The 26171-nt window shown below is 43.6% G+C and overlaps 1 protein-coding gene across 2 annotated transcripts in view; it reads right to left on the reverse strand.

The window, feature by feature from the left end:
* Positions 1 to 430: 430 nt before the first annotated feature.
* OTUD5 (OTU deubiquitinase 5) overlaps positions 431 to 26171 on the reverse strand; it is a 53026-nt gene continuing 27285 nt past the window's right edge. For both annotated transcript variants that reach the window (XM_066617583.1, XM_066617582.1), the window contains exons 3-9: positions 10608 to 10672; positions 9697 to 9853; positions 9319 to 9467; positions 8509 to 8694; positions 7673 to 7883; positions 5530 to 5643; positions 431 to 3428 (exon numbers count right to left, since the gene is read on the reverse strand). In XM_066617583.1, coding sequence (XP_066473680.1) covers positions 3307 to 3428; positions 5530 to 5643; positions 7673 to 7883; positions 8509 to 8694; positions 9319 to 9467; positions 9697 to 9853; positions 10608 to 10672 — 1004 coding nt within the window. In that variant the 3' untranslated portion in view covers positions 431 to 3306. The remainder of the gene's footprint in view (positions 3429 to 5529; positions 5644 to 7672; positions 7884 to 8508; positions 8695 to 9318; positions 9468 to 9696; positions 9854 to 10607; positions 10673 to 26171) is intronic.

A 26171-nucleotide genomic window follows, 5' to 3' on the forward strand; every position in this document is an offset into this window, starting at 1 on the left:
TGGCAGAGGAAAAGTTGGATAGGATTGGGCCCTCAGTCATTGAAGTGGCCCCATAAGTCAATTACAAATAGTTGTAAGAGCTGAATTGGAATGAAGGTTGCCTGTGTTGATTTCTCCACCCTGCATATACATTATCTAATCTGCCACACAGTTGTACACACACAAATCTAACCCTTGTATTAGAAATAAGGCAATGCTAAGTCTTGACTGAACTCAGACATTCCCATCCTCTTTCTACAACTGGCCACTGTGCAACATGTCTATCAAAATTCTTACTCCTCTCGAGCAGTGTTTCTCAAACTGTGGGTTGAAACCCAATAAGTGGGTCACAAGCCAATTTCAGGTGGGTCCTCATTCATTTCAATATTTTATTTTTAATATATTAGACTTGATGCTACCATTGTACGAGATTGCATTTGGGGAAATGTTATGCATCTGTACTTTTAACAGGCTACCATGTATAGTATATACTTTTAACAATGATAGTAAATGGAACTTACTCCTGGGTATGTGTGGGTAGGATTGCAACCTAGGATTGTTAAGTTTTCTTGCTTGATGTCATCCCTTCCGGTCATGACATCACTTCCGGTGGGTCCTGACAGATTCTCATTCTAAAAAGTGGGTCCTGGTGCTAAATGTGTGAGAACCACTGGGCTAGAGTTTATAGGGTACTCACTATGAAGAAAGTTCGGTAACAGAACTCTGTCACAAGCAGTAGAGATAAAAGTGGCCAACAAGGTTCAGCTAGTGTATATTTGTACAATTTCTCTCTCCTTCTCCCTCACTCTCACACACACACATGCTGAATACATAACTTGAAACCTTATTTACAGAGAAAAGAGGTAGCTGCATGACTGCTATTGGATTCCAATTTTGGAGCTGGCTTCCATCAGACCAGTGGTTCCCAAACTTTTTTGAATGGCAGCTCCCTTGACCTACTGGCCAAAGCTCCCCATTAGCATTACAATCCTCTACACTGGATATGGTGGTAGGTTTTTTTGTGAGGATTCTGCGGTTCCCCTGTGTGGTTTCCACACTCCTCAGGGAGCCATGGCTCACAGTTTGGGAATCACTGCATCAGACTCTTGAGAATCTCAGATTTCTTTTTAAATAAGTTGCCAGTTTTCAGGGCAGCAAAGATCTTGAAAGGTAAAAGGCATGGGGTGAGGCTCCTGGTGGTCAAGGTTACCTCCATCCCCTTCCTCCCTGTGCTTTCTAGATAGGGTCACGTAATAGGCTTTCCTCCTCTTTTTGCAAACCCCATAAAGGATGGCCAAAGGAATGGTTACCACTGATGCAAAGTGTGTGTACAACCTCCATTTAATATATTTCAAATCTATTTGATTCTTTACTAGATCAAACACTGTAATATTTACATGATTTATTCCAATACCAACCTTGCAAAATTTGGCATTCCTGGTGAACGAATGTCGATTTCTGACAGGCAGTAAACCAACATGGGGGGGGGGGTGTCACGGGGCACTTCTAAGGGTGCCCCATCCAGCATTAGATTAAACAGATGCAAACTAGTGGCTCCACTTTCACACTTTTGGGTCACACCAAGGAAGCTGACCAATAGGGACTGATGGTGAAGTGATTACAGGCTGAACAATTACCTCCAGCAATTAGAGGCACAGTCTCCTGGGAGCTAAGCACAGAGATTTATAATTTAGAGAAGCAGGCTTAAATCTTTGTTATCCTCACGGACCAAAAAAGTGCATGTTCAATTGGGTCCCAACTCATGTTTCCCTTCTATACAAAGGAGCTATCATCATCTATCTCATAGATGAAAGATGGGGAGGGGGAGAGAGAGAGAAGTAGTGCAGGAGATCCGCTCTGCCTATTCTTTATTTCAGGCACCAGATATCATTTTGAAACCACTCTTCCATGGATTTTCCTTAATCAGATCTCCTAAAGCAACAGACGACCCCTTCTCACTTTGTAGATGCCTCTTCAGAATTTCAGAAAACATAAGAAGGAACGTCAGCAAAACTCACCCCCTTCATGGATTTTACACCCATGAAAATGGAAGAATAGTTGAGCACACTGGTGCTTTGTGCCTTGATGTGAAAGGGGCAGCCAGAAAAGTTTGTTCAGTTCTTAGCTTAACAATGGTCACAGTAAGTGGATTATAACCACAACAGAAGTGAAAATGAGACCTCACCTGAAGGAGGGAAGGTTGCCAGATCCTTCCCTCCTATAAGTTATTTCCTTCTAAGTCAGCCCACCAACAGTTCAGGACTCAGAAGGACAGCCCCCAAGTGTAAGCTTAGTCCTACCATGGGCTCCAAGTTATACCTCTGCCACTTGAGTAACCCAGCCTCTCTTTCAACCTTCTGTCAAGTCCATTGTGTTACAAACAATATCTTGGCATTAGGCTGCCAGGGTCACCCTTAGGGGAAGTACTGACAATGAACAGCGAGCAGTGTCCCTCTGCTGCTAGGCACAGGGAGAACAGAGGAGGCAGCAGCTGGAGAGACAAAGAAAGGCCAGTAACCATGGCAAGGCTACCAGGGAGACCACAGATCAGGAAAGACATTGTGGGAGTCGTGTACCCTCTGGGTGAGCAGGGGCCACAGGTGAACAAACAGGGAACAACATACTAATGGGAAGGGCAAAGAGTGGCTATTGCATGGAGGAAGACGACACAGCAAGTTAGGTGGTTCTGTCACAGGTAAGAGGCAGAGCTGTTCCTCAGAGATGATGGTGGAGTGATGCCAATGGCTACAGGTTCAGAACCTGGTGCCTGGAGGTCCTTTCCACTAGAAGGACACCTCGAGTAGAGAGAATGAAACAGTAGCACACTGCCAACCCATTTCCCCCATGATGAAATTATTACACCTCAACAGTGAGGGTGGGGAAAGGAAGCAGGCTGTATAGCAGCACTCAGCTTCTGTAGCAGACTTCAAGCTGATCTCCACTCCCCTAGATCCAACATCAGTCCACCTCCCTACATCCCCCCATATCTACTCCCTTCCCGGTAAAATCCCAAAGTGGGGAGGGCTCATTTAGGACCAGATCAATTATTTCTTTTAATAATGAAGGAACGGCTGATGAAGGGGGAAGCCCAGCATGCCCCAGTTTGTGCGTGTTCCAGCTCCTTGCAGAGGAGGTCCTGTCCCTCTCTTGTTCCTCCCCCAACACACGGGGGGTTAGACGGAGAGCCAGCATGGGGAGCACAGGGCAGCGGAAGGAGCGTTGATCAGCAGCAGCAGAGGAGGGGAGGGGTCCCAGGTATTATCATCCTTCCTGCCAAAACATGCACCTAGGGGCTGTCAGGTGAGCACAAAGGCTGCAAACGAGTTATCAACTCTTGTCAGAACCACTGTCTCTGTGCAGGGCGCTCTTCTTCATGCTTTCCAAATATTCCTGTTGTGACACTGCCAGCACCGAAGCCAGGATCTCATCGTCATCCCAGTCGCTCAGGCCTGGTGGAGGGAAAGGTTAAAGTGGTCATGGATGGAGTTGCTAATCCACTTACATTTTCATGCCAGTCAATCTTTTGCCTCCCAACATCCCAGCACCTTTCACATGGCTATTCCCCCACCACAATTCCATGTGCCGCCTGACCCACAGCACAACTATCCTGTGCTCTACATGGAGCTATTAGTACAGCTGCAGCCATACCAATGACTGTCATGCCAATTACAAGACCCACCCACACCCTTGCCAGGGGAGTTGAAATAAGGACTGCATCCAGATGAAGAAGCTCTAGATTTGAAGTTCTCGCCATTCCAGTTTGGATTATGACACCTAACCCAGGAAGGCTGCACACCACTACTCCTGCCTCCTCTCACATCAAACTGAAATACACATTTTGAAACTTGAAGTTTACAGTTGGAACTCAAAATTTGAATTCTGCATAATTTAAGATCCAAGTTTGGAACTCTTTTTCCCACAAGGACCCAGTGACTCCGCCTCCCACCCCACCTCCACATGCTGCAACCAGAGATGGATTAGGCAATGTCTAATCACCTCCATAGGACGTAGGCATATACTCCTATGGGACAGTGAGAGCCCTGCAAATACGAATGGCAGAAGGCATGCCATGTACTAAGAAGCATTCTACCTAGAGTGGAAGGCAGCTGCTTGCACAGTATTTAGACAGTTTTAAAAGCAAGGTTCCAGTTTGCATGACAATGACTAAAAATAGTGCATAGATTACCACAGCCACTGTATAAGTCAATCTCACAGTTAAGTCGAGGGCAGGTTTTGAGCCAAAAATGATGGAATTTTCTATAACCCTCAGAAAAGTCCGGGGACGACAATGACGGTTAAACTTAGGGAGCTGTCTGACTATAATTTTGCCTGATTTGACCCAAGGCCAGATCCTGAAAAAAAAAAACCTAACAGTAATTGTCACCAGTCTAATTTATTAAAAATATAGTAAAAGATCATAAGATACATTTTTATTCATTATTTAAATTCTGGTCTTCACAACCTTTTTGTAAACACTATCAGAGTAACTGCACTGTAAACAACATACCAGTAGAACAATTAATCAAATCCTTCTTTAAAGTGCCTGGTGTATTAAGCCAGAGGCTCGACATATAATATACAACTTATAACACATAACTGGGAGCGTGCAACTCAATACACAGTGGAAAGAGAAGCAACTAGATATGACTGTGAGCAAGTGCAGCTACACAAAAATGCACCCCAATTTACTCAGAAGTAGACCCATTGCTTTCTATGGGTGTTATTCTTCAGTAATAGTGCACTAAATGATAGCCTGGGACGCTATTTCAGATGGAAATGAGGATTACATTCTGCTGTTTTAAAAACCAGACCTCTGCCAAACATTTGCAAAATTGGCAAAATGGTGCAGAAGGGTCAGGTGTGATCCTGCCAAAGAGAATGAGGCTTGCTTGTTTGATTTAAATGGAAGACTTGCTTTTGTCTCAGGAGGACTGAAAAGGTTAACTTTGGCTGCAGTTTTCAGCCTTGTTGCCCTGGAGACAAAGAGTCCTCTAATCATCTCTGCATTGTCCTCTTGCTCTCTATGTGCCTCAACAGGCCTGACCCAAGTGACCTGCAGATAAGGTGAGGAGGTTGATTTATTAGCAGAAATTTCTCATCTTATAGGCAAGTATCTATGATACACTGACAATAGCAAAACTGGAAACAGCATAGATGTATTTTTCCAGTGGTAGTGAGTGAGAAAGTCCTTGTCTCTCCATGTCCAAAGTTCTTGCTCTTCCAGACTCTTTGCTCAAATCATCTTCCTTCCAGTTCTGCATTTTTTCTATTCCTTCAACAAACAGCAATCTTAATTCTGAATATTCCCCAGCCCCCTCTAAAAACAAATTCGACAATTATGCAAACAGAGTGAGGCAATATACTGGTTTAGTTTAGACCGAACACCAGATTAGAGATTCTGTACAGGAAAACGGCCGAAACCCCTGGTTCTAGCATAGGAAGGCCTGAAAGGACAAGTGGGGTCCAGTTTTGACTAGACAGAAGCCGGATGCCTAAAGGCCCAGAAGTCTCCTCATCGCTTGACTGCTTTGTTCAAAGGAGGGCACTTACCAAATGCTGTGGGTGACATCTGTTGCATTATTGCCCTGCACTCCAGGGCTGGATACAAGGACACTAAGGGAGGTGTTGCTCGGCCACCGCCTGCTGAAAGCTGGCTGCTTGTTCCTGGATGGGGTGGGGAGATTCAGAGTGGCAGAGTTAGCTATGCCAAAATAAATTCACCCAAATACATCTCTTTCAGGATTCACTACAGGCAACCACCTGCAAGCTGATACTTTACGTCTTCATAGTTTCCTTCAAAAAAATGCTAGAAATTGAATTTGGTTGTGTGATGAGACTCCAATCTCCTTCAGATACAAACAATTTTCAGGGTTCCCCTCAGCAGAAAGCAAAAGAATTAAACTGAAGGGAGGTTATAGTGCTGACACGATCAAAATATAGATTCTGGAGAAGCTAAGCTTTTTTTTTTTTTAAAGAAAATATCTAGCTATGATGCTCGAGATCTAGCTATGATCTAGAGATCTGCTAGAAAACACACACACAGTGCCTGAAAGTTCTTAAGCTCAGAGGTGGAACTCTTGTGTTTCTTTATTAATATCTATCCTACACACCCGGTAAAGGCTAGATGTATTCTGCCTGCCATGACAGTATGAACCAGGATATTAATTCAGTTCAGTTTAGAATCTTTGCTTGCATGTCATGCAACAAAACGATTCAAAATGTTGCCTGAGGTACAGGAGAAGAGTGACTATTTGCATTGCCCTTGCCTCAAATAACTTTGCGCCATTCTGTCTCCTCGTGACTAGAGAAAGCCCGTTAGCGCCATGCGCGCTAGCGGTCATTGCCCCGCCCTACCTCGTGCAGACAGGCTGAGGGGGCAGGCTCCCATTGACCCACGCCTTTTTGCAGGGAGAGGACTGAGTTCGCGTGGGCAATTCTCACCTGCACAAGCTCAGTCCAGGAGCCACAGTGACCCCACCCACCCTCTCTTGGCACAGTCTGAGACTAGCTGGTCGCTACTGCAGGGCTGGGTAGGAATTTTTTGCTGATGCCTTGATTGGCCATAGGTGTCAGTTTTTTTTGCCTACCCCAGACTGCCGTTTTTGGAGATGTGGTTCCTCGTAGGTTGTCATTCATATGGTCACTTGGCATGATGCGTGCAGGGTGGGGTAGGTAGGGCACCTCAGTGTCCATCCGGGGCAGCAAGGTCAAGGGGGGCAAGCCAGAACCGCCCATATGACACCTAGGCGGCTCGAAGAGGTAGGCTGGCAAACCCCCTTGACTGGTCTCGCTACGCTTGCATGGTTTGCCCAGCGATCCAGCTGGCCAGCTCCCCTGCTCCCTTTGGATGTGGTGTAGACAAGTTGTACCTAGTTGATCGACTGGTGGCAGCCCGAGTCAGTTGGTTCGCCCTTGAGCCCTGGGGGAGGCGGACAGCCAGGTCCATTTCCCCCAATTTAGGCCCCTGCACGCTGGAGGGCTAGCCCCCTGGCCCCATCTTGCCCTGCTGCTGTTCTGTGTGTGCGTTGTTGTTAATAAAAGTGGCCCTAGTTCAACCCAAAAACCTCAGCCTGGCATCTTATTGGGGGGGGGTGTGTGTCAGGGGTAATGGAAGTAACTATGCAAGGATTCATTTCTCTCTGTGATAGAAATTTTAAGGCAGTCTTCATAATTTGGGGGGGGGAAGGGTGTTGCTGAAGACTTTGCTTGCACTGCTCCATATTTATTCCTCAGGGAGCACCTTCTCCCATATGAACCTCATTCTTTGCTCTTTACGATTTTCTGGAGAGGCTCTTCTCCTAGGCCCATGCCCACAGGTGTGTGGATCTGGACCTTTTCTGTGGTGGCACCTCAACAGCAGAACAGCCTTTTCCAGGACGGCCTGCTGACAAATTCACTTTCTAATTTTGGGATCAAATTAAAACTTTCCTATGGCTTTGGGTATCTTAGCACTTTTGTGTGAGCTTGTTTTTAAGCTTTCAACCCGCATATTTGCTTACAGCTTTCAGTCTGCAGTTTACAAGATGGTCTCTTGGCTGAAGAAGGTTTTACCCCGGCTTTAAACGGTTAGGAATGTTGTTTGTTGTTATGTGATTGAAACAAAATTACATAAACACCAAGTAGTTCACGAATTCACTTCTCTTGGGAAACACTCAATCAGAAAGGTAGATAGAATGACCCAAGTGCTACTCACCAGGGGCACACGGCGAGGGGGGTTTGGTAAGTGCTAAAGCCGCGGTGCTCCCGGGGGAAGGTGGTTTGGCAGCATTCAGCTCATTGTGCAGGTCTGGATGCTCTGGGGAAGATGCTGAACTGCGCTGACGAGGAGAACGGCCACTCCATTCTTCTAAACCACTGGCTGCGGCTGCCGTGGCAGAGCTGCAGGTTGCGCTGGCTTTGCGGGGCTGAGAAAAGGAAGTGGGGATACTATTTAGTTGGGCTCCAAAACAACACTCACAACCCTATCATACGTGCATTCACTCAGAAGTCAGTCCTATTAGGTTCAATGGGATCTACTCCCACCAAAGCATGTTTGAGACTGCAGGTTAACTGATTAATTTTAAATCCATTTTTTGAAAAACCTTTTGTCAACCAAAAAGGTGCTGTTCATTAACTGCACAGTAGATTTTTCAAAAAATATACATGTTTAATATATGTTTGAGAGAAAGCAAAGCAGCATTATCTCAAAAGACCTCTTCTCTCACACACACATAGGAAGAAATGCCTCTTCTAAAATGCCTCCTATCACATACGCAGACATCATTATAAAAGAAAAGTGCTTCTTGCGTCTATTACTGTTTTTATCCATATGGAAATATAACAGACTGATTCAATTAACATGAACAAAAAACTGTAAAATGAATTTACTAACTTATTTAACGGGATAATAGCTCTGCTGTTTATAGCCACAGATCTAATTCCTCACTTCCCCTGAGCCAAACCTGCATCAGAGCCACTGAAAGCAAAGGGCCCACTGTGTCACTCCTCAAAGCAGCCCCCAATCCCGACATACAAGGAAATAAGCGGGACCTGTCTGGCCTGCTTTTCTTGGTCACGAAGCCACTGCAAGTAAGACTCCCTGGCAACCTGCTCCTCAATGGCCTCATTGGTTGCCTCCCAGTCGGTTGCTCGCTTCTTATCCTCCAGCATCTGCTGCTCGATCCATGACTCCTCGGAAGTCTTGATTGCATTCTTCATCAAGGACTGCTCTGCATACTACAAAGGGGAGGGGGTTCAGCAAATTCATAGAAATCAAAGCACAGCCTAAGCACTACTGCCAAAGCATTTTCTCAAAGCAAGAGGCAACAAGGCCTATCTATCACAAGAATGACATCAATTGCGATTGAGATGTTGGGGCAGATTGCCTACCTCTTGGCGTTTAAGAACACACACACACATTTGAGTTATTCCTGGTGGAGAGGATGGGACTAAATTGGCACAAACATTGCAACCTACAGCAAATTCTCAGCATGTTTCTTCAGAACAGCTCTGTCATGACAGTGAAGGCCAGTGAACTAACTATGCAATTGAGGTAGTCATCCAGCATTTGGGGGAGATTCTCCCATGTGCTAAAAAAAATGACCAGTCCCACTCTAACCTACTCACTCCACCAAGACAATGATATTTCACAGTCCAGTTTTGTCACCAGGCACACCTTTCCCCACCCCTTCATTAACCTCTCCTTAATTGATGCCCAAATCCTTCATCTGACAGAATGCCCCCTTCTAGTTTGATCCCATAAGAAGCTAGGGTAGGAATAGACATTGGTTGCTGATCCCAGGTTTCGGGTCAAAAAGCCTCCTCCCCCAGAATTTGTCTAGGAAGAACTCAAAGACTCACCCCTGGCTTGAAGGAGGGCAGCCCCAGTCCCACCCCAATGGTAGCTTTGTTGGGGTTCACCACGGAGTTGTAATGTATGTTGCGGTGATAGCTCACCCGGATGGGTTCATCCTCATTCTGATGAATGCCATGAAAAGTGTTGATGGGCTCTGAAAGGAACAGTTGATAGCTGCATGAGAGATAGACATTGCTACGAGAACGACCGTATGTACTTTTTGTTGAACAGAATCGCAATAATGTAAATCCTTCTCCTGTCCCTGCCCAAATACTCTTCACAACCACCTGCCTTGGTAGGGTAAGATGAAAGGCTGAGTGATATCCCCAGCCAAGGGCAGGCATGGTTAGTGGGCAAGAACTGAGATCAGAGCCCCTGCATACCTGTGCCATACTGATAAACCTCCACAGGTCGGTTGTACATCTCTGCCATGGCTTGCATCTCAATATGGTTGCCGTGACAGTTGTTTTTCCGCTTCCGGTTGATATAAGTAGTGAAATCTTCCGTCACATAATTGGAGAAGTAATCAGCATTCTTCATCTGTAATGTGAAAGGGCCTCAAGATCAGGGGGAGGGAGAAAGACTCCTAGCATGGAGCAAGACACAGGGTAGGGAGAGGAAAGAGCTCTTCTAGGAAAGGACTTGCAACATGAACCCATGAGAGAGCTCCACCTCACTCCATAGTGAGGCTGAGGGACCTTGGGAGCTTTGTGTGGACAAAGCTTTTCCATGCACAGTTCCCATATGTTTGAGGTAATGTTTAAATTATCCAGCCAAGTGAGATCATTTTTTGGGTAACATTTAAACAGCACTACCCATGCGACTGGTCAGTATACCAGCTGTACGGGAGCTGCTCATTAATGACTGGATAATATGTTGAAAAGGCCACACAGTGCTAACATGATCCCACAAAGTCAGAGCTGAGCAGACTGCTCTCAAGCTAGTTCACAGGCGGCTCCCTGAAACTGCAGTTTTAAGAGGTTGTTTACTAGCTAGGTTACTCTGAATCCCCCCTCAGTTTTCTTGAACAGAGAATAAGAGAGGGTTGGAGTGAGAAGAGGAAGCCATAGTGGCTGGAGCACACTGCAGGGCTCCAAGCAGGAGGATCGGAGATAGGACAGTTTGTGGGCAGGAATGAGGTGCTTGGTTTTCAGAATGAAATTTCAGAACAGCAGTTGGATGGGGCCCCAGCCCCCAGCCCAGAACCTAATCTGAAAAGTCAGGTTTTTACTGGCTGCTCCCCAGGGTCACGGGGCGTGGAAGACCTGGTCACTGCAGCCCTCTTCACACTCACCAGATAGTCCATACAGTGCTTCCTGACCACTTCGTGCATGTCTTGGTCACCATAGACTTGGTCAGCTGCGAGGAAGAAATGGGAGATCACAGTCAAAGCAATCCAATGACTGTTTGCACCCTGGGGAAAAAAGTAGAGACAGAAGCCCCAACAAAGCCTGCTTTCCACACACAGACTCCCAAGTAAAGTTGCCAATTTGAGACCCACAGGACTTTATGGCTGTCAGACCAGTCCCAGACATATTTTAAAGCTCAGTCCTCAAAAACCACTTGCTTAGAATTCTGTCTCATTTATTTCCCTGAATCTTGAAATTAAGCAAGCTTGGCATTCCTCTTCCATACAAGTTGCACATCAGGTTCTCTTTCCTCGTGGAAGAACAAACCAAATAGCCATAAGTGCTGAAGGTTGTGTGGAGCTTTTGTTTCCAAACCAAAAGACAAGAAATGATGGGATCCTAAGCATCAAATACTAATTTGGAAGGAGGCGCCACCAATCCTATATGTCACTGTGAGGGGCCTGACTGATCACATATTGGGAATCAGGAAGGAAATTCTCCCACAGGACAAACTGGTTAATGACTGGGGCAGGGTTTGTCCTTATAGCCTGTAGCATTAGGTACCTTGTGCTGTTAACATACCTACTCTTGGTCTGCAGTACACACTGGTGTCTGTACTACAAGGGCAAGGAGTCATTTCAACAGAAAAACAATTTCATACTGTTTTCCCTGATGTGCTGGTTTACAGCTAGAAAAATGCTGGGCAGTTTGGAAATTAAATCTTCTCTGCAAATTTCTTCCTACTCTGGTTTTGTATTTGGTGCTGCTTTCTGCAAAACACTCCTCTGTAGTTCACACTCTGGTCAGCTAAAGCTTTAGTTGAGTAATCTAACAATTAAACAAATTAAAGCAGCAGCCCTAGTTTCAATTATTTGTAAGCTTTGCCACAACAAGGCAGCCAACGAAACTGACCCAAGCCAGCTCCGAAACTGACAGATGTGCTGAAAAAGCAAGAGGTAGCTGTTGCTTTTCTCACTGGATTCTTAACACCAACACAAGCCTTTGCAGGCATGCAACTATTTCCAGGGCAAGTGCCTGGTGTCAACTTTGGGAGGATCACAAAACTGCAGAATCCATTGTTGCTGGAAAGATGAAAGGCACATTGGCTGTGGGTTGTCACGACTATCAAGAGTAAGCTACAAAGATGCATCAAAGTTCTGTGACTGATTAAAGTATATGGCTTTGATTTTAAATTACTGCTGTAACTAACCTGGGGAAAAAAGCAAAATTCACTATGAAATATTATATGGGAAAAGACAGCTAAAGGCAGGATAAGCACCTACCACAGTGATTCTCAAGTTTCACCTCATTTCGTCTCTCTAACAGAGATTCAAACTTTAATTCTCAATAGACATAACAAATGGAAACTAGATTGTTGTTTGCTAAGCACAGTCCAAGCTTATCTGGGATTCAGGGGCAATCAGATCAAAAAAGAGAGGGATGGAGACAAATCATGCCAGGGGAATGTTGTCTCATGTATTCCCAGAACTGACACAAGGTTTAGGATACATACAAACACACACCCCCACTCACCCACTAATCAGCCTCCTGTATGGGAAAAGGTCAGAGTGGGATTCAGAAAGAACTGAGAGGAGTCCACCATTCTGTAAGTTATATTCAAGATGGCTCAGCAAGTAGTAAAGTGCCATAAAATACAAAATCAAAGTACAGATTACAAAACATCAGTCAAACTAAAACACACTGGAAAAAGGAGCAGAGCCACAAATGCAACTGTTCAAATATCGTAGCACCAGAGGTAGGCCAGCAGGTAACACCAAAAGCTCATGGAACCAGGGCAGACGTCGCCAGACTTGCCCTGTACCTCCTGGGGCAACCGACAGCAACATGAGCTCACAATCCAAGGTACCATGACATAGTACAGGGAAGAGAAAGGGCTGCTGCCCTGTCCACAACCCTCATCCAGGGGACTGCGCTTTGGGTGGGCATGCTTCTGACAGGCATGCTTCTGACAGTGGTGGCAGGGACCAGTGAACAAGACCCAGGAGCTCTACCACCCCAAAAAGGAAGCCTAGAGGCAGAGGGTAGACAGGAAAGAAACTTGTGCCAGCCACACGGGACTACTAGTTCCAGAGAGCAGGTCTCAGAGAGAGACTACAAAGGCTCAAGAGGAGATATAGAGGCCACAGTGGCCGAAGAGGAGATATGAGGCTGATAGTTTGGATAGACAGGTTTGCAGCTGCAAAGAGGAGTTATGGGAGCTCCTTCAGAGGTCCCAGGTGTCAGAGCTGTCTGGGCACTTGAAGCATTGTGGGGGGGGGGAGGAGTTGCTTCTCCTTGATCTGTGCCTCTTAAGTCTGCCTCTCACTTTTAAGAACTACCGAGGTACTACACACACAAAATCCGACTGCTAAAAGATGAAGCCCGCTGCATTCAGATATTTAGCAATGAAGGATTGTGGCTGGCAGGTTACATTAAGCATCCTCGATATTCTACCAAACAGCTACTACATCAGGGGTTCTTAACCTTTTTACAATTACAGACCCCCTAATGGATTGCACAATGTCCCCATATCCTTTTCATTAAAGTCATCACCAGTCCTATTAGGTGCCAGTATGACTTCAAAAGAGGTCAACAGCTTGATTTGACTTTTCACAGAATGGAGCAGAATGCCTCAATTTATATAGGCAATGGCAACAGTTAATCTAATCTAACAATTCTTTGTTTAAATTGTTCAGAGACCAAGTCCCATACCCCCACCATTTGGTTCCCATACCTGCACAGGGGTGGGATTTGCCAGTGCACTCGCACTGAGTCCCTGCCCATGTGTTCAACTCCATACGAGCCTGAGCGCATGAAGAGAAGGGCCATGACTGGGTAAAAAAATTAGAAGGGCACTAAAAATGGCATATCTGCCTAGGTTTGGGTGTGGGGAAGCAGAAGGAGTGGCACTTGGTTATGAGAAGGAAAGCCTGTGGTCACTGACAGACTGTCTTTCTAAAAAGTAGAATGTAAGTTAATGGAAAATATGGAGGTAGAAGAAGAGGTATTGGTTCTGATACCTCTGCCCTGTCAAGAGTCTTGATCATTGCTCTCTTCCTTTACCCACCAAGTACTGGATCTGAATAGTTCAATATGCCCCATCCCAGGTCAATCCTCTAGGTCCTATTATTGTTCTGTCTCCCTCATCCCTACCAGCAGCAACAAAACAGGCGGGTCTGATTGACACGGATCAACAGCTTTTTGGCGGGCTGTGTGCGCACTGCATCACGGGAGAATAGTGACTCATCTCTAACCCCCATGTAAACAAGGATGTGGTTTCTGATGTGGGGAAGTAGAGCCAGCAGTTCCAGCAAGTCACATGGGCTATGGGCTTTTCTCTGAAACTTGTCCTGCGGTCACCGCTCCAAACCGTGTTTAAGGCAATGATCTGGTTGTATGCATGTGCTGCATACATACACTTGTTTGAAAAAGCATAGCAAGGACATGAAGTGATACCTCAGTCCATAGCCCTTCAACACATGCCTGGGAATACAATCTGAGTACGCTTCCTCTCATTCTATCCATAACTTCTTGTCTCCAACCCAAGCAACTGTTCTTCTTAGGACATAAGTACAAGAAACATGGCACTTCCTTGCAGGCTGTTTTAGCAGAATTCTGAAGAACCCAGCTGGGGAGGGGGGTGTACTATTTCTAGGTCTCTTGGTTGCATCTAAAAAAATACATACCATGTAATGACAAAAATGCTACAGAGCAGAAATATGGAGTTAAAAAGCAGCCAATTCCTTTTGTTTTTCAACTGTCTTGACTTCTAGGAAGACTAAGTAAGGCTGTTCAAGAACTGATGAAAGCGGTTGTGTTTGAGTGCAAGATTTCTGAATATACTGTACAGGTCCAGCCTTGTTATACACGGATTTGACTCAACACGAATGGCCACTACAAATGAGAAGGAATGTGCTAATCCCCGGAGAAGGTTTAAAATCCCCTTTAAAATCGGTTTTAAAAACTGAACAGTCCTTTAACAAAAGCCTCCTTAATGAGAGAGGGGGGGCAGCTGGCTGACAATCCATCAATCCTTCTCTCTCCAGCAGACTCCTCCCTTTCCCCTGAGCACTTGAAAGAAAGGTGATCACTTTGCATTGATGAAGGGAGGGACTGAGTGAAGCACTTGCAGGAAGACTGATTGATGAATTGTCTTCTTAATGACTTATCTTACATCACAAAGGTCAGTAAGCTTGTTTTTAAATCACGGAGCAAAGAAACTTTGTTTTTTAAATTGATTTGCTATAGTGCGTTTTTTTGAGTGCTTGGAACTGAACCCACGGGAATAATGAGGCTCAACCTGTTCTCAGATTAGAAGTGAAATACTTCACCAAATACAGTCGGACATTTGCCATGTCCAAAGGTATGTTAACTGCATACAGCTAGAACATACGAAGTCAGTCACATCCCTTTGACCTTGGATATGCACTACTAGCCATGAGCCTGCCAGTACAACGACCATGAGCGCTCTTGAAGGTTCTGGATTACCTTCTATTATGCATCACACATGTTCAAGAGGTCTCAACTGTTGAAATTCACAGAAGGAGGCAAAGCAAAGCCCTTTGCTACATTAAAGGATCTTTTGTAAGTACTGCTGCAGATCAATTGTTCACATGGAACTTTTCGTCAATGATCCTTGACACTTTATGTTGAACAATGCAATATACCACAGATCTTCTGCAGCACTTTTTAAGCAGCTGGAATTGCAAATGGCCTTCTTCATGCTCCTACCCTTGCTAAAAGCTATAAGCCAATCAATCTCAATTAATTCACTTGGTGCCTGTAATAGGCTCTTGCATGTCACAGCAGACTTTGTTCCTATGCATAGAATCTGCTGCCTGAGATTCTATCTCTCTGGAGCCACTGGGTTGGCTAATGTGATGTCACAGTGATATCATATTGAGCCCGGCAAGTCTAGGGCCACACAGTTACCTGGGCTGGAACAATGGGAAAACTTATGATTCTCTTTTGAGGGTGATGGGTAACTTTGCTTGATTAATCATCAGAAGCTGAGTAAATATTGCCATGGGATTGGGAATGTGGGTTCAAATCATTTGAGTGGTCTCTGAGAATAGCCTACTTCTACCATGAAGTACCACTACAATAATCTAGAATTACGAAAGTAGAAAGATTTCACAGCAGGAGTTGAATGTAAATGACAGGACAAAAGGTAAACTACAATATATTATGAAGAAACTTGATGATCTTTGTATTGTCAAATTTACAATTTTAAGAAGGCAGGATCTCCAAAGATGCCAAAACAAAAAATAATCTTGTAAAACACTGATTAGTGTTCAATAGGGCAGAAACAAGAAGAACTGCACTGGAAAAGCCATGACAACGATAGGAGGAAACCTAATCTTGAACACAAAAAGCCAAATAGAGTATTTCTGGATTCGAACAAGAAACAAAACACTTCATATTCCCCCCCCCACACACACACAATATCAATGTGTTTTCCACACAACCGTCTTCTCTCCAGCATCACCTCCTCTAACACCCCAGCACAAGTTATCTCCAAGGCCCAACATCTTTCAACAGGTTAGCAAATCCTTAGGGGCATGCAACACTGGAGGGTTAAGAGCCCATACACACTTGGGGCAATTCAATCTTGAAAGTGACCAGGGGATGCCTTCTATGGGAACCCTCTCTTTCAAGTCCAGTTCCTTTCTACCATGGACTATGCAGACACTATGCACAAGCTGCAAACACTCTACAGGAACATTCAAACCACTAGTGGAAGAGAATCCACCTGTCCCATCTCTACTAATGACATGTAGCAACATCACAGTGATGTTCTCTTTTTTTGCAATTCTTTTCTGGTTGCGCCCTCTATCCAAGCACAACAACAAGAGGGGTCGGATAATGGGGACAGCAGAGGGCACCAGTAGCCACAGCAGCAGTTACAGGAAAACCTGAAAAAGCTCAAGCCATTTGCACGAAAGAGGTTAGAAACCTTGGTGTTAACCACATCTTGAACCACTTCTTCACATGACTGAATGCTTCAGACATCTCTCTTTTCCCTTACACCTCTGCCCTTTCTCATAACTGGATTTCAAGGTTGCAAATTTTGAGGGGAAAAAAGACATAAGGAGAGCCTTGCTGGATCAGGCCAAAAGCCCATCTAGTTTAGCTTCCTGTAACAAGATCTTAAATCAAAAAGCAGACTAAGCACTGGAAATGCAACAGGTTTCTGCCAATTGCCTAATGCACTGATTGTCAAACTGCAATTCAGGGAACTTTGGTATTTCTTGAAAGCACATCTGGAAGTCCTCAGTAAAGTCCTTTCCTTGGTTGTTTCCTTGTCTCTTTTTGGATTGTGAGCCCTTTCAGGGAACCATCTTCTCCTTCCTTTGCTATGTAAACTGTATTGAGAATTGCTGAACTGGGTACGTAACTATTCCAAATAAATAAAAATTAGTAATGGTAGATGAAATGTCCTGATCTGTTGATCCTCACTTGCAATATGCAGCCATAGGGAACACTGGGCATATTCTAGGCTCACCCACAAGCCATGCAAGGTGATGGCAAGGTCCACCCTAGAATCCTCTGCAACACAGAGGGGAATTCTCAGCTGACAAGGAAAAGGTTTTCTAATGGTAGACAGTTTGAAAGTTGCTGGCCTACTACATTTTTGTCACAGAAGCTTGGGGATTTTTAAGACACGGAATTCTGTGATCAGTGGAACAGAAATGTATTTATAAAACAGCAGAGGAAGAAAAGTGTCCGATAAGAGAGTATGTAGAAAACCCCACATTCTCCAACACTTAAAGGGCTACGGTGAAAAGGGATGGGGGGAATCTTACACTATGATACACAGACCATTTCAAGCCCAATCTCTCAGCAGTCAAGGTTTTCTTGGATGTCACCTACAGTAGCTCTTGTGTCAGGGCCTAAAAAAATACTTTGAGTGGTACCCAAGAGCATGAGTTAGTCAATCTAGTCATTGTTCCATCGTCACTGGCTGCTGGTTCCTTTCAAGCACCATTTATGTTGCTGGTCATTAAAACCTACAAGGGCTTGGGGGCCCAGGTTACCTTAACTGCAATGATATTGGCTCTTATCGTGCTCTTCCCATCCTTTTGAGGTCTGCTGTGAAAACCTAAGTGTCCCACCACTGAGGTGCAGTTGGTGGGAATGAGGAAAAAGGGCCCTCTCTTTGGCAGCGCCCAAACGGATCAAACTGATGACTGCTTTATCGAGAGAGATAAAGAGATAAAGGCATTTTGCCTTCTTCCTTGGGGTCTTTGGTCACCTTTTAAAAACAATTTTCTTCAGGCTACCATTTGAGTTGCTGTCATTCACTCTTCTGAATTACTATAGCTCAGCAGCGGTCTTCGATTAACCAACCCATTTTTGCCTGGCCCACTGGTTTGTATACTTTTGGTTCCTGTTGCATATATGCAACGTTGGGGAGAAGTGGGTGTTGTGTGTGAAAGGGTTAACTGCTAAGGGGAGGGTCCGTAGAACAGCTGAGGAATTAAGAATGATCCAAAGAGTCTAGGACAGGTGGGAATGATTATAGGGAAATTGGGGTGGGGGGGTGGAGTACAGGCATATTTAAGAGAGGCTGTTGCCTATGTATCTTTGCCTTTTTACTGATGCAATAAATGGATTCTATGGACTCCATCTGGTCAGCGTTTATTTGGTATGAACCTGTGATATAAGACTGGCAACAAAGGTGGGATAAATTGCTTTAATCGGTACAAGGCCTTCAGAGTTTCTGGTAATGTAAAGGTATGGAGTTCAAAATAAGGTAAATTTGGGGAAAGGGGAGTTGCCACTGCTTGAGAAACATAAGCCACCCCCCCAATGGAAAATGGGGTAGTTGTGCCACTTCCTTGATCATGGGCATTTGGTTCTCAAGTTCTGGAATTTTGTGCTCAGAATCTCAAACTGGGACAATGCATGTTAGAGTTCTACACGCATGTGCTAATTTGTCTGCAAGGTGTTTGACAAAATATGAAATATGGTGCTCTGTATGCACTGTCAGGGGAAAACAGACCACAGATTGTTGACAATCTTGAAAAATGAACACAAGCCTCTTCAGAGGACCAAGTCTTTCAGTTGTTTTCATGCAATTACATGAAATTGCATTATGTCTGCATTATGTCTGCATTATGAAAGACTGCCACAGCTCCATGATCCTGTTCACTCTGATATCTAGGAAGATGACTTACTTTTTTATGCTTTCCTGTTTTTGACAAAATGCCATCAATACAACAAAAAACCCCAATCATGTTTTCCACTCACTCAGCTCCACCCACCAGTTGTGGTTTCACTGTCATTTCCTGCGCGCACACTTGTGCGTGTGTTCGTTCAACATAGCCATGTTTCTCTTCCTCCTGAGGCTGAAGAGAAATTGCCAGAGAGTAGTAAATGATACTGACTGACAGGGAAACGGACTAGGTCAAGAGGCCCTCCCAGGATCAGCCTTTAATAAGGGAAGACAAGGAACAAAAACTAGCTTGGACCAATGAGCCTTTCCCTTCATTATAGGATGGAGATCTTTGTAATAGTCTTCCTCAGAGGTGAGGGAAAAATTCCACTCTGCAGAGTGCAAAGTCAAGACTGGAAACCTCGTATTAGGAGGACATCCCTATTTTTGAACACTTTGGCAACTTGGCTCTCTCTCTCAGTCCGGTTGTTCTTTAATATGCCATATTTGAAGCAGCATTCCAGGAACAAGTTTAAAAGCAACAAGTGTGCTATGAAGTAGCAAAATATCATTCATGAACTGAAGGGTGGGACACAAGATTCTCTCCTCCCACCTCAGCTTATAAAGAGGGATGGATAGGTTTCATTCAGCCTTTGGTTTTCCTCCAGACATATTTAAAACTGAATTAAAAGCAGCAAAGGAGTCTGAAAGTGCAGGAAGAATGGCCCACGTTTAAAAAAAAAAACAGGAGGGAAAATCTGAGCATGTTTTGATAGAAACCGAAACAATCAGCTACACGTAATTTTTTTAAAAACCCAAGTACAGTGTTTTTGAATATGGAATTCCCAACCCACCACCCCACACCCAAAACGGCATAACAGAGGGCGGGTGAGAGAAAAGTGCAATCCAGGTGGGCAGAAGGCAGCTAAACTCTAGCAGAGACAGGCCCACTGTAGTTTCTGCAGTTAAAACCACCCTCCCCAATGTGGACAGCAGGAAGTCAACAGACAGAATTCCACCCTGCTTACAGTCTGTGCCACTAGAATGTCACAATTTGGCTGAGGAACATATAGGGGGTCTGACTTTTGCTGTAGCTTTCGGCAGGCTGTCTTCTTATCCCTATCCTATTTCCCTACTTAAATAGCAGTACTGTAGACAGTGGGATTTTTATTATTATTTTAATAAGTATTCAGTACTGTATTGTGTCAGTTATAAACTTTCAGAGGTCAGCTTTATAAAAGGCCATTACAAATCAGGAGGCAGGACAACACTGTAAATTAGTGACACCCATTTCCCGTTGCTTCATTCTAGTACTCTTAACTACGTAGTATTGTTTACTGTGCAATTTGCCACACTGCCCAATCCCATGTTCCTTTATGCAGAAATAAGCCCTTGTGAGTTCAGTAGGACCAACCACAAAGCAACGAGAGAACTCAGTTTTAGTTCAGAATATTAAAAACTGAGTGAACCATCGTGTTGCAGGGCAATTGAGTCTTTTAGGGTACATAGGCAGTTCTGCATGTTTGGCATCACTCCTAGACTTTTATTTTTAAAAAGCTTGTGAGAAATATGTAACTATGGATGTCAGCATGATAAACCCCAAAGTGCAAATTTGAGTGAATGATTCCATGGTGACATGGATAAACTCTGCAAACATTAAGAAAAGGCCACATGACATGGTACAAGTCAGGCACACCAGAACATGCACGCATTGTGTGATGGGGAAATGGACAAACAGAGGGCACTGGCTTCACCCACACACAGCAATCATGATGGCAAAATCATGGGGTTAAAATGTAAGTTTTAACTGTTCCCATGCAGTTCAGCATCACAGGCTGCAATCCTAACCACACTTTCCTGAGAGTAAGCCCCATTGAACAAAATAGGAGTTACTTCTGAGTAGACCTGGTTAGGATTGTGCCCACAGCTGGCTGGAAGAAGAGGAAACATCTTATTACAAGCAGTGACATTTTAATTGTGCCAATACAAGTTACTGCAGTGTGCCCAGGACAAAGTGTTCTAAGGGCAGGTTTGGGCACATTAAGCAGCCAGTATGTTCTGCCACTCCAAGACAAGGAAATAAAATTGAGGGAACCAAGTGCTTCTCATTCTTTAAGTTCTAACCACACTATTCCATGTTTGCTAAACAATTCAAAAATAGAACCCAGGAATCCTGGCAAGGTCCTGGCATATGGACATTGCCTGCCAAAATCTTAGAAGCCAGAAAGGTGGCTGACTGTGATTTTCCAATAAGCAAAGCTTCAGACTTCAATGTTCTGAATAGTTCCATGTCTCCCCAGAAGTAGCGAAACAAATTATGCAAAGTACAAAACATTATGCAATTTGTTTATCTTGCATAATGGCTACAAGTTGCAGAACCCAGTTTTTCCTAGAACAGAAACTATTTTAAGCACAGCATAAGGCTTTTTGTAGCTTTATCATCCATCAGCACTATTGTTCAAGACACACTTCCCTTGCCACTGAGCAGACAATGGTTTCATACTATCACCGCTATCATTACCAAGCGTTTCTAAAACACTTTTGCTCAGTACTCAAACATCCTTTATGCTTTACCTTGTTAATCCTTCATCCCTACAACCACGTTGTAAATTAAACCAACTATTATTTCCTGTATTATTAAAAATATTTATATACTGCTTTTCAACAAGAATAGTTCACAAACTGGTTTACAAAGCAAAATAAATCAATTTACAGGATGGGAGTGGTGGTGGGCAAAGCAGTGACTTGCTTCAAGCTCCTTGGTGACGTTGCTCTAATTTGGAAGCAGCTGGTCAGCTTCCTCTTTCTATTTAATCTCTTTCCCAGTGAAAAAGGCAAGAGACGGAGGAGGAGGAGCCAACAGTGGATGAACAGATATGTCCCCAGGAGCTCCTGGGAGACAGTTTATTTTCCCCCAAATACTGCAGGTCTGAAGTTTAAGCTGGAAATTTAAGATAAGTGTTAATATTGTCCCCGGCTCTGATTGACTGATTTGGCCAAAAGCCCTGGATATATTGGAGGCATTAACGAGTGACTTTTTAAGGAGGTTGAAAGTGCTCTTTTTCTCTGTTGTGGAATAAATTGGTGGTGGATTATAATTACAACTATAACTTGGGTGTGAACTAAAATCCAGAATTATTCTTGGACATAATTGGATAGAAATACAATTCTCATTAGATCTGAAAGAGCTTTGTTTTCTCTGCACCAGAGACGGTGAGACTGTTTTCTTGTGTTTTGTTTCTCTCTCCGTTAACCGCACTGGAATGTTATCTGCAAGAGGTATGTAAGGAATGCGAATGACAGAGTAGTAATGACGTGGTGGAAGTAAGGAGAATAATATGTTGTGGACATCTAGTGGACTAGAGAGAAATTGCAAAATGGATTCTGTTCTAGAATGTGGATACAGAAAATCTTGATTAATATGGAGAGATTGCTTGTTATGGAGCGACAACAGCCGAGTTGGTCCTCGCAGATTCAAGCCAGTCTGGAGACTCTTTCCCAACACATAGATATGTGTAAGGAACAATTGGAAGATATGAAGAAACAAGCAGAAGATAAACAAGGGAGTGAAAAAGCGGACAAGGAGAAAAATCAACAGGATGATCAACAGGACAAAGAAGAGGTGCTGATGGAGATCAAGAAAGATAAGATGGACAGAGTAACAAGAGTGCACAAATCACAAAATTTGTTGGAACAAGGAGAAAATATATCCCAGTTAACTGGAAGAATGAACATACCCTATAAAAGAAAGTGTGGATCTATCAGATTCTGTTATAGAGATAAATTATTAAAGATATTACAAGAGAAAAAATGAAAAATAAGAAAGAAAAAGAACCCTGAGGGGTAATCTGAGGGTTAAAGAAAATTGGAGGATTTATTCAGCTAATAACAATGGCCCAATTTATTTGAAGGGAAAAAAAAATACGTATGAAATTGATAAAACATGAATTAAAATGTATTTTAAAAATATAGCTGGAAATGTAAACGTGTAGAAGAATTGCTTTATATGTGGTTATTATGCCAAAGAAAAAAAGTGTAATTAGATTGGAGTTGAAATAGCTGAGGTGATAATTTTGGTAATTAGATTATTTTGTTTTAATATTAATGAGTAATTGAAGTTAGTTTACGCTTGGTAGAATTAATATTTAGAAAATATAGTATAGGGCATTAGGGAAAATTTATTGCATATTATATAAATAAATGGATAAATCAATAAGAGGTAGAAATAGATGAGTAAGTAGAATAGGAGATATAGTATGATTAATTAGTAATGGTATATGGTATTTAGCACTCCTAAATGTATGTTATATGTTTGTATGTTTGTGTGTGTTAATAAAAAAAAAGGCAAGAGACCACAGACTCTGTTGTGGAGCTTCTTCTTAAGGAAGTGTTCCTTTGGACTGGAAAAAGCGCAAGAGCAGAGTGGAAGTGATAGTGCTAGGCACAACTGTCAGTGGAAACAGCAAGCTAATTGAGGACATTTTCTGCCAAGATAATGTGGGGCCAAGGAAATATGACAGAGGAACCCATCCTATTGCTCACCACAGGGACCACAAACAAGAACACCAGCGGTTACCTTGAGCACTGCACCAACTAGGGAGACTGGCCACCCTGAAAGAGCCAAGGAAGCCATATGTAGATGTACTATAACTCTGAACACCAGTTACAGGGGAGCAGTAGAAGTAGTGCTGGCATATACAAGAGGCACTCAATATTTTCTACTTACATTAAACACAGGTTCAGGAATTAAGCCGTGGTGAGCCCTTGGGTCAGGATGACACTGTCTCCAGCTCTGGTGCACAAAGTGCAGGATTTGCCATTTTCTGGCCTTGGATATGCTTCATATTTAAAAAAAGTTTCTCATTCTTATGACTACAGAAAGGAGCTTGAACATATTTGGGAAACTTCTGAAGCCAGACTGGGAAGAGGCAGGGCCCAGGAGCTGAAGAGCCTCACATAGCATCTTACCTCTCCATGGGTCCTCATCCTATGGCCCTGTATCAATTCACTATTTCTTCTTATTCATGTTCCAAGTTTTTTTTAAACTGCTTTGAAAATCTAAATCCTGGAAGCAGAAAGCAAGTACATTCATGCTTATTTAATTCATCTGCATGCACTAAGGTGAATTTCCTTTGCATAGGAGCTTGGATTTTTTTGGCACAGTATCCACACAGCCAGGCTCAGCAACATGATGCCACTGCTGTCCAAATGCTACTCTCAGAAGTAACTAGGCAAATAAGTACATTTGTTTAGATTACACAATGTTTTCCATTGGCATCATTCAAACTTCATGGAGTTCAAGCTATTTTGACACAGAAAGGACAGGTAACAGACAAGAAAGATCGGAAGGTGTGAAAGGTGGCAGAAAGGACAGGATTTCAGGAGTGGCCCTAGTGGCATTTTGCACATTACCCATAAGCAAACCTGCATTGTATGCATTGAACAGAAAGCTGCAGCCAGTCATAGCTTTCTTGTAAGGACGCTGCCAAGATGTGCGATTGCAGAAACAGTGTAACATTCAAGGTTTACAGGTTTGTGTGCAGTCATAAAATGTCTACATTTTATTCTTATATAGCTATCCTGCTTCTTAATCAAAAAAAGGTACATGTCTCAAACACATTATAAATATGAAATGGTCATAGGATGAAGTTCCCCCTTCTGGCACATGAGAGCCATGTAGTAAAGTGGAAGAAACCGAGCTATGAATCAAAAAGTCTCCAGTTCCAACAGACACAAAATCACTTTGTGGCCTTAGGCAAATCATTCTTCCTCAGCTTCATTCCCTATCTACAAGAGAGAGATAATACTGTTCACCGACTCTGGAGACAGGGAACCATTTATTTAGCAATATAAACTGTTTTGTGAACTACTTTTTGTTGGAAAGTAGTATATAATAAATACTCCTGTTTTACATGTAAGGCTAACAATACATGCGAAGCACGCAGAACACACAAAATGCTACACAAGCGCATATTATATACTACGTATTCTTAAAAATACATATCATTGCCTTCTCCAGTGCCTGAAGCAATATCCAAAGCCTTCAGAGCGAACCATCTGCATGCATTAAACATTTCTCTGAACCCCTAAGGGCGAAGCATGCTTCTGAAAACAAAGCCAAGATTCTCAGAAAGGCAACTGCTCCGTCACAGTCCTGATTCCTTGTAGTGTACGTTGCTGATACTTTGAATACCAACAGTTCATAACACATGGGGAGCAAACAGCAGAGACGACAGATAAAGAAAGGGTAGTAGTAGTAAACTAGTTAAGGTACTGACGCATGTCATCTGAAGGGCTTGTCAAAGTCCTAAAACTTCCAGGAACATTTACTTACAGCAAGTCCAAAGCAGAATTCTGTGATGCAGACTGCACTCACAGAAGAATCAGCTAATACCACTAGGCATTCTGATCACACACATTTTAAGAACCGACACCCTTAATTTTTTTCCTAGGAGGAATCATACTCAAACTCATGAGAAGACATCCCAAAAAGTGCTAAAGACTGTCTCCCATACAGACATCTTAGGAAGGAAAGTAGCAGGCCTAGTCCCATAACGTTCATAGGTGTGCAGGGATAAAGGCACTATCCTGCTTTAAAGGAATCTTATACTCTTGCCCCATTCTCATATCCACCGTCTTCTCAAATGAAAAAGCATTAAGGGTGCACCTGAACTCATCAATATAGTTGCTGAACATGAATGGAGAAAATGTATCAAGTTGCACACATCTTGTTTGTCTAATACAAGGGTCTCCAAACTTTTTGGCCAGAGGGCGGGGAAAAAAAATTTAAATATAAAATTAGAGATGGAACTTAGATGAGTGAATAAATGAATGAATGGGCTCATTCACTGAACCTCTCTGGCCCTCAGAACACCCTCCAGACAATCAGAGCACAGTTTTGGTCATGTTCAGTCATGTTCAATTGAGTGGGCCAGAGGCTTTCAGGAGACAAGAGGTTGGCCGTGGGCTGGAAAGAGGCTTGCTGCAGGCTGCATCTGGCCCCCGGGCCGGGGTTTACAGACCCCTGTCCTAATATATGGAATCTCTTGCCACAAGATGGGGTGATGGCCATTATCCTGGATGGCCTCAAGATTAGACAAATTCATGGAGGACAGGTCTATCAATGGCTACTAGTCATGCTGGCTATGCACTACCTCAGTAGGATGCCAGAACATTAGTGCAGGGGAGCAATGATGGAAATGAAATACACCTCTCTTTCCTGCTTGTGGGCTTCCCAAAGGCATCTGGAAGACACAGAGGAATTCAGGATGCTGAACTAGGTGGGAATTTGGCCTGATCCAGCAGAGTTCTTATATTCTTATTACAAAATCCAACTAGATTTCTCAGGCAC

Source organism: Tiliqua scincoides, chromosome 2 (assembly GCF_035046505.1).
Source record: "Tiliqua scincoides isolate rTilSci1 chromosome 2, rTilSci1.hap2, whole genome shotgun sequence".
Taxonomy (NCBI): Eukaryota; Metazoa; Chordata; class Lepidosauria; order Squamata; family Scincidae; genus Tiliqua; species Tiliqua scincoides.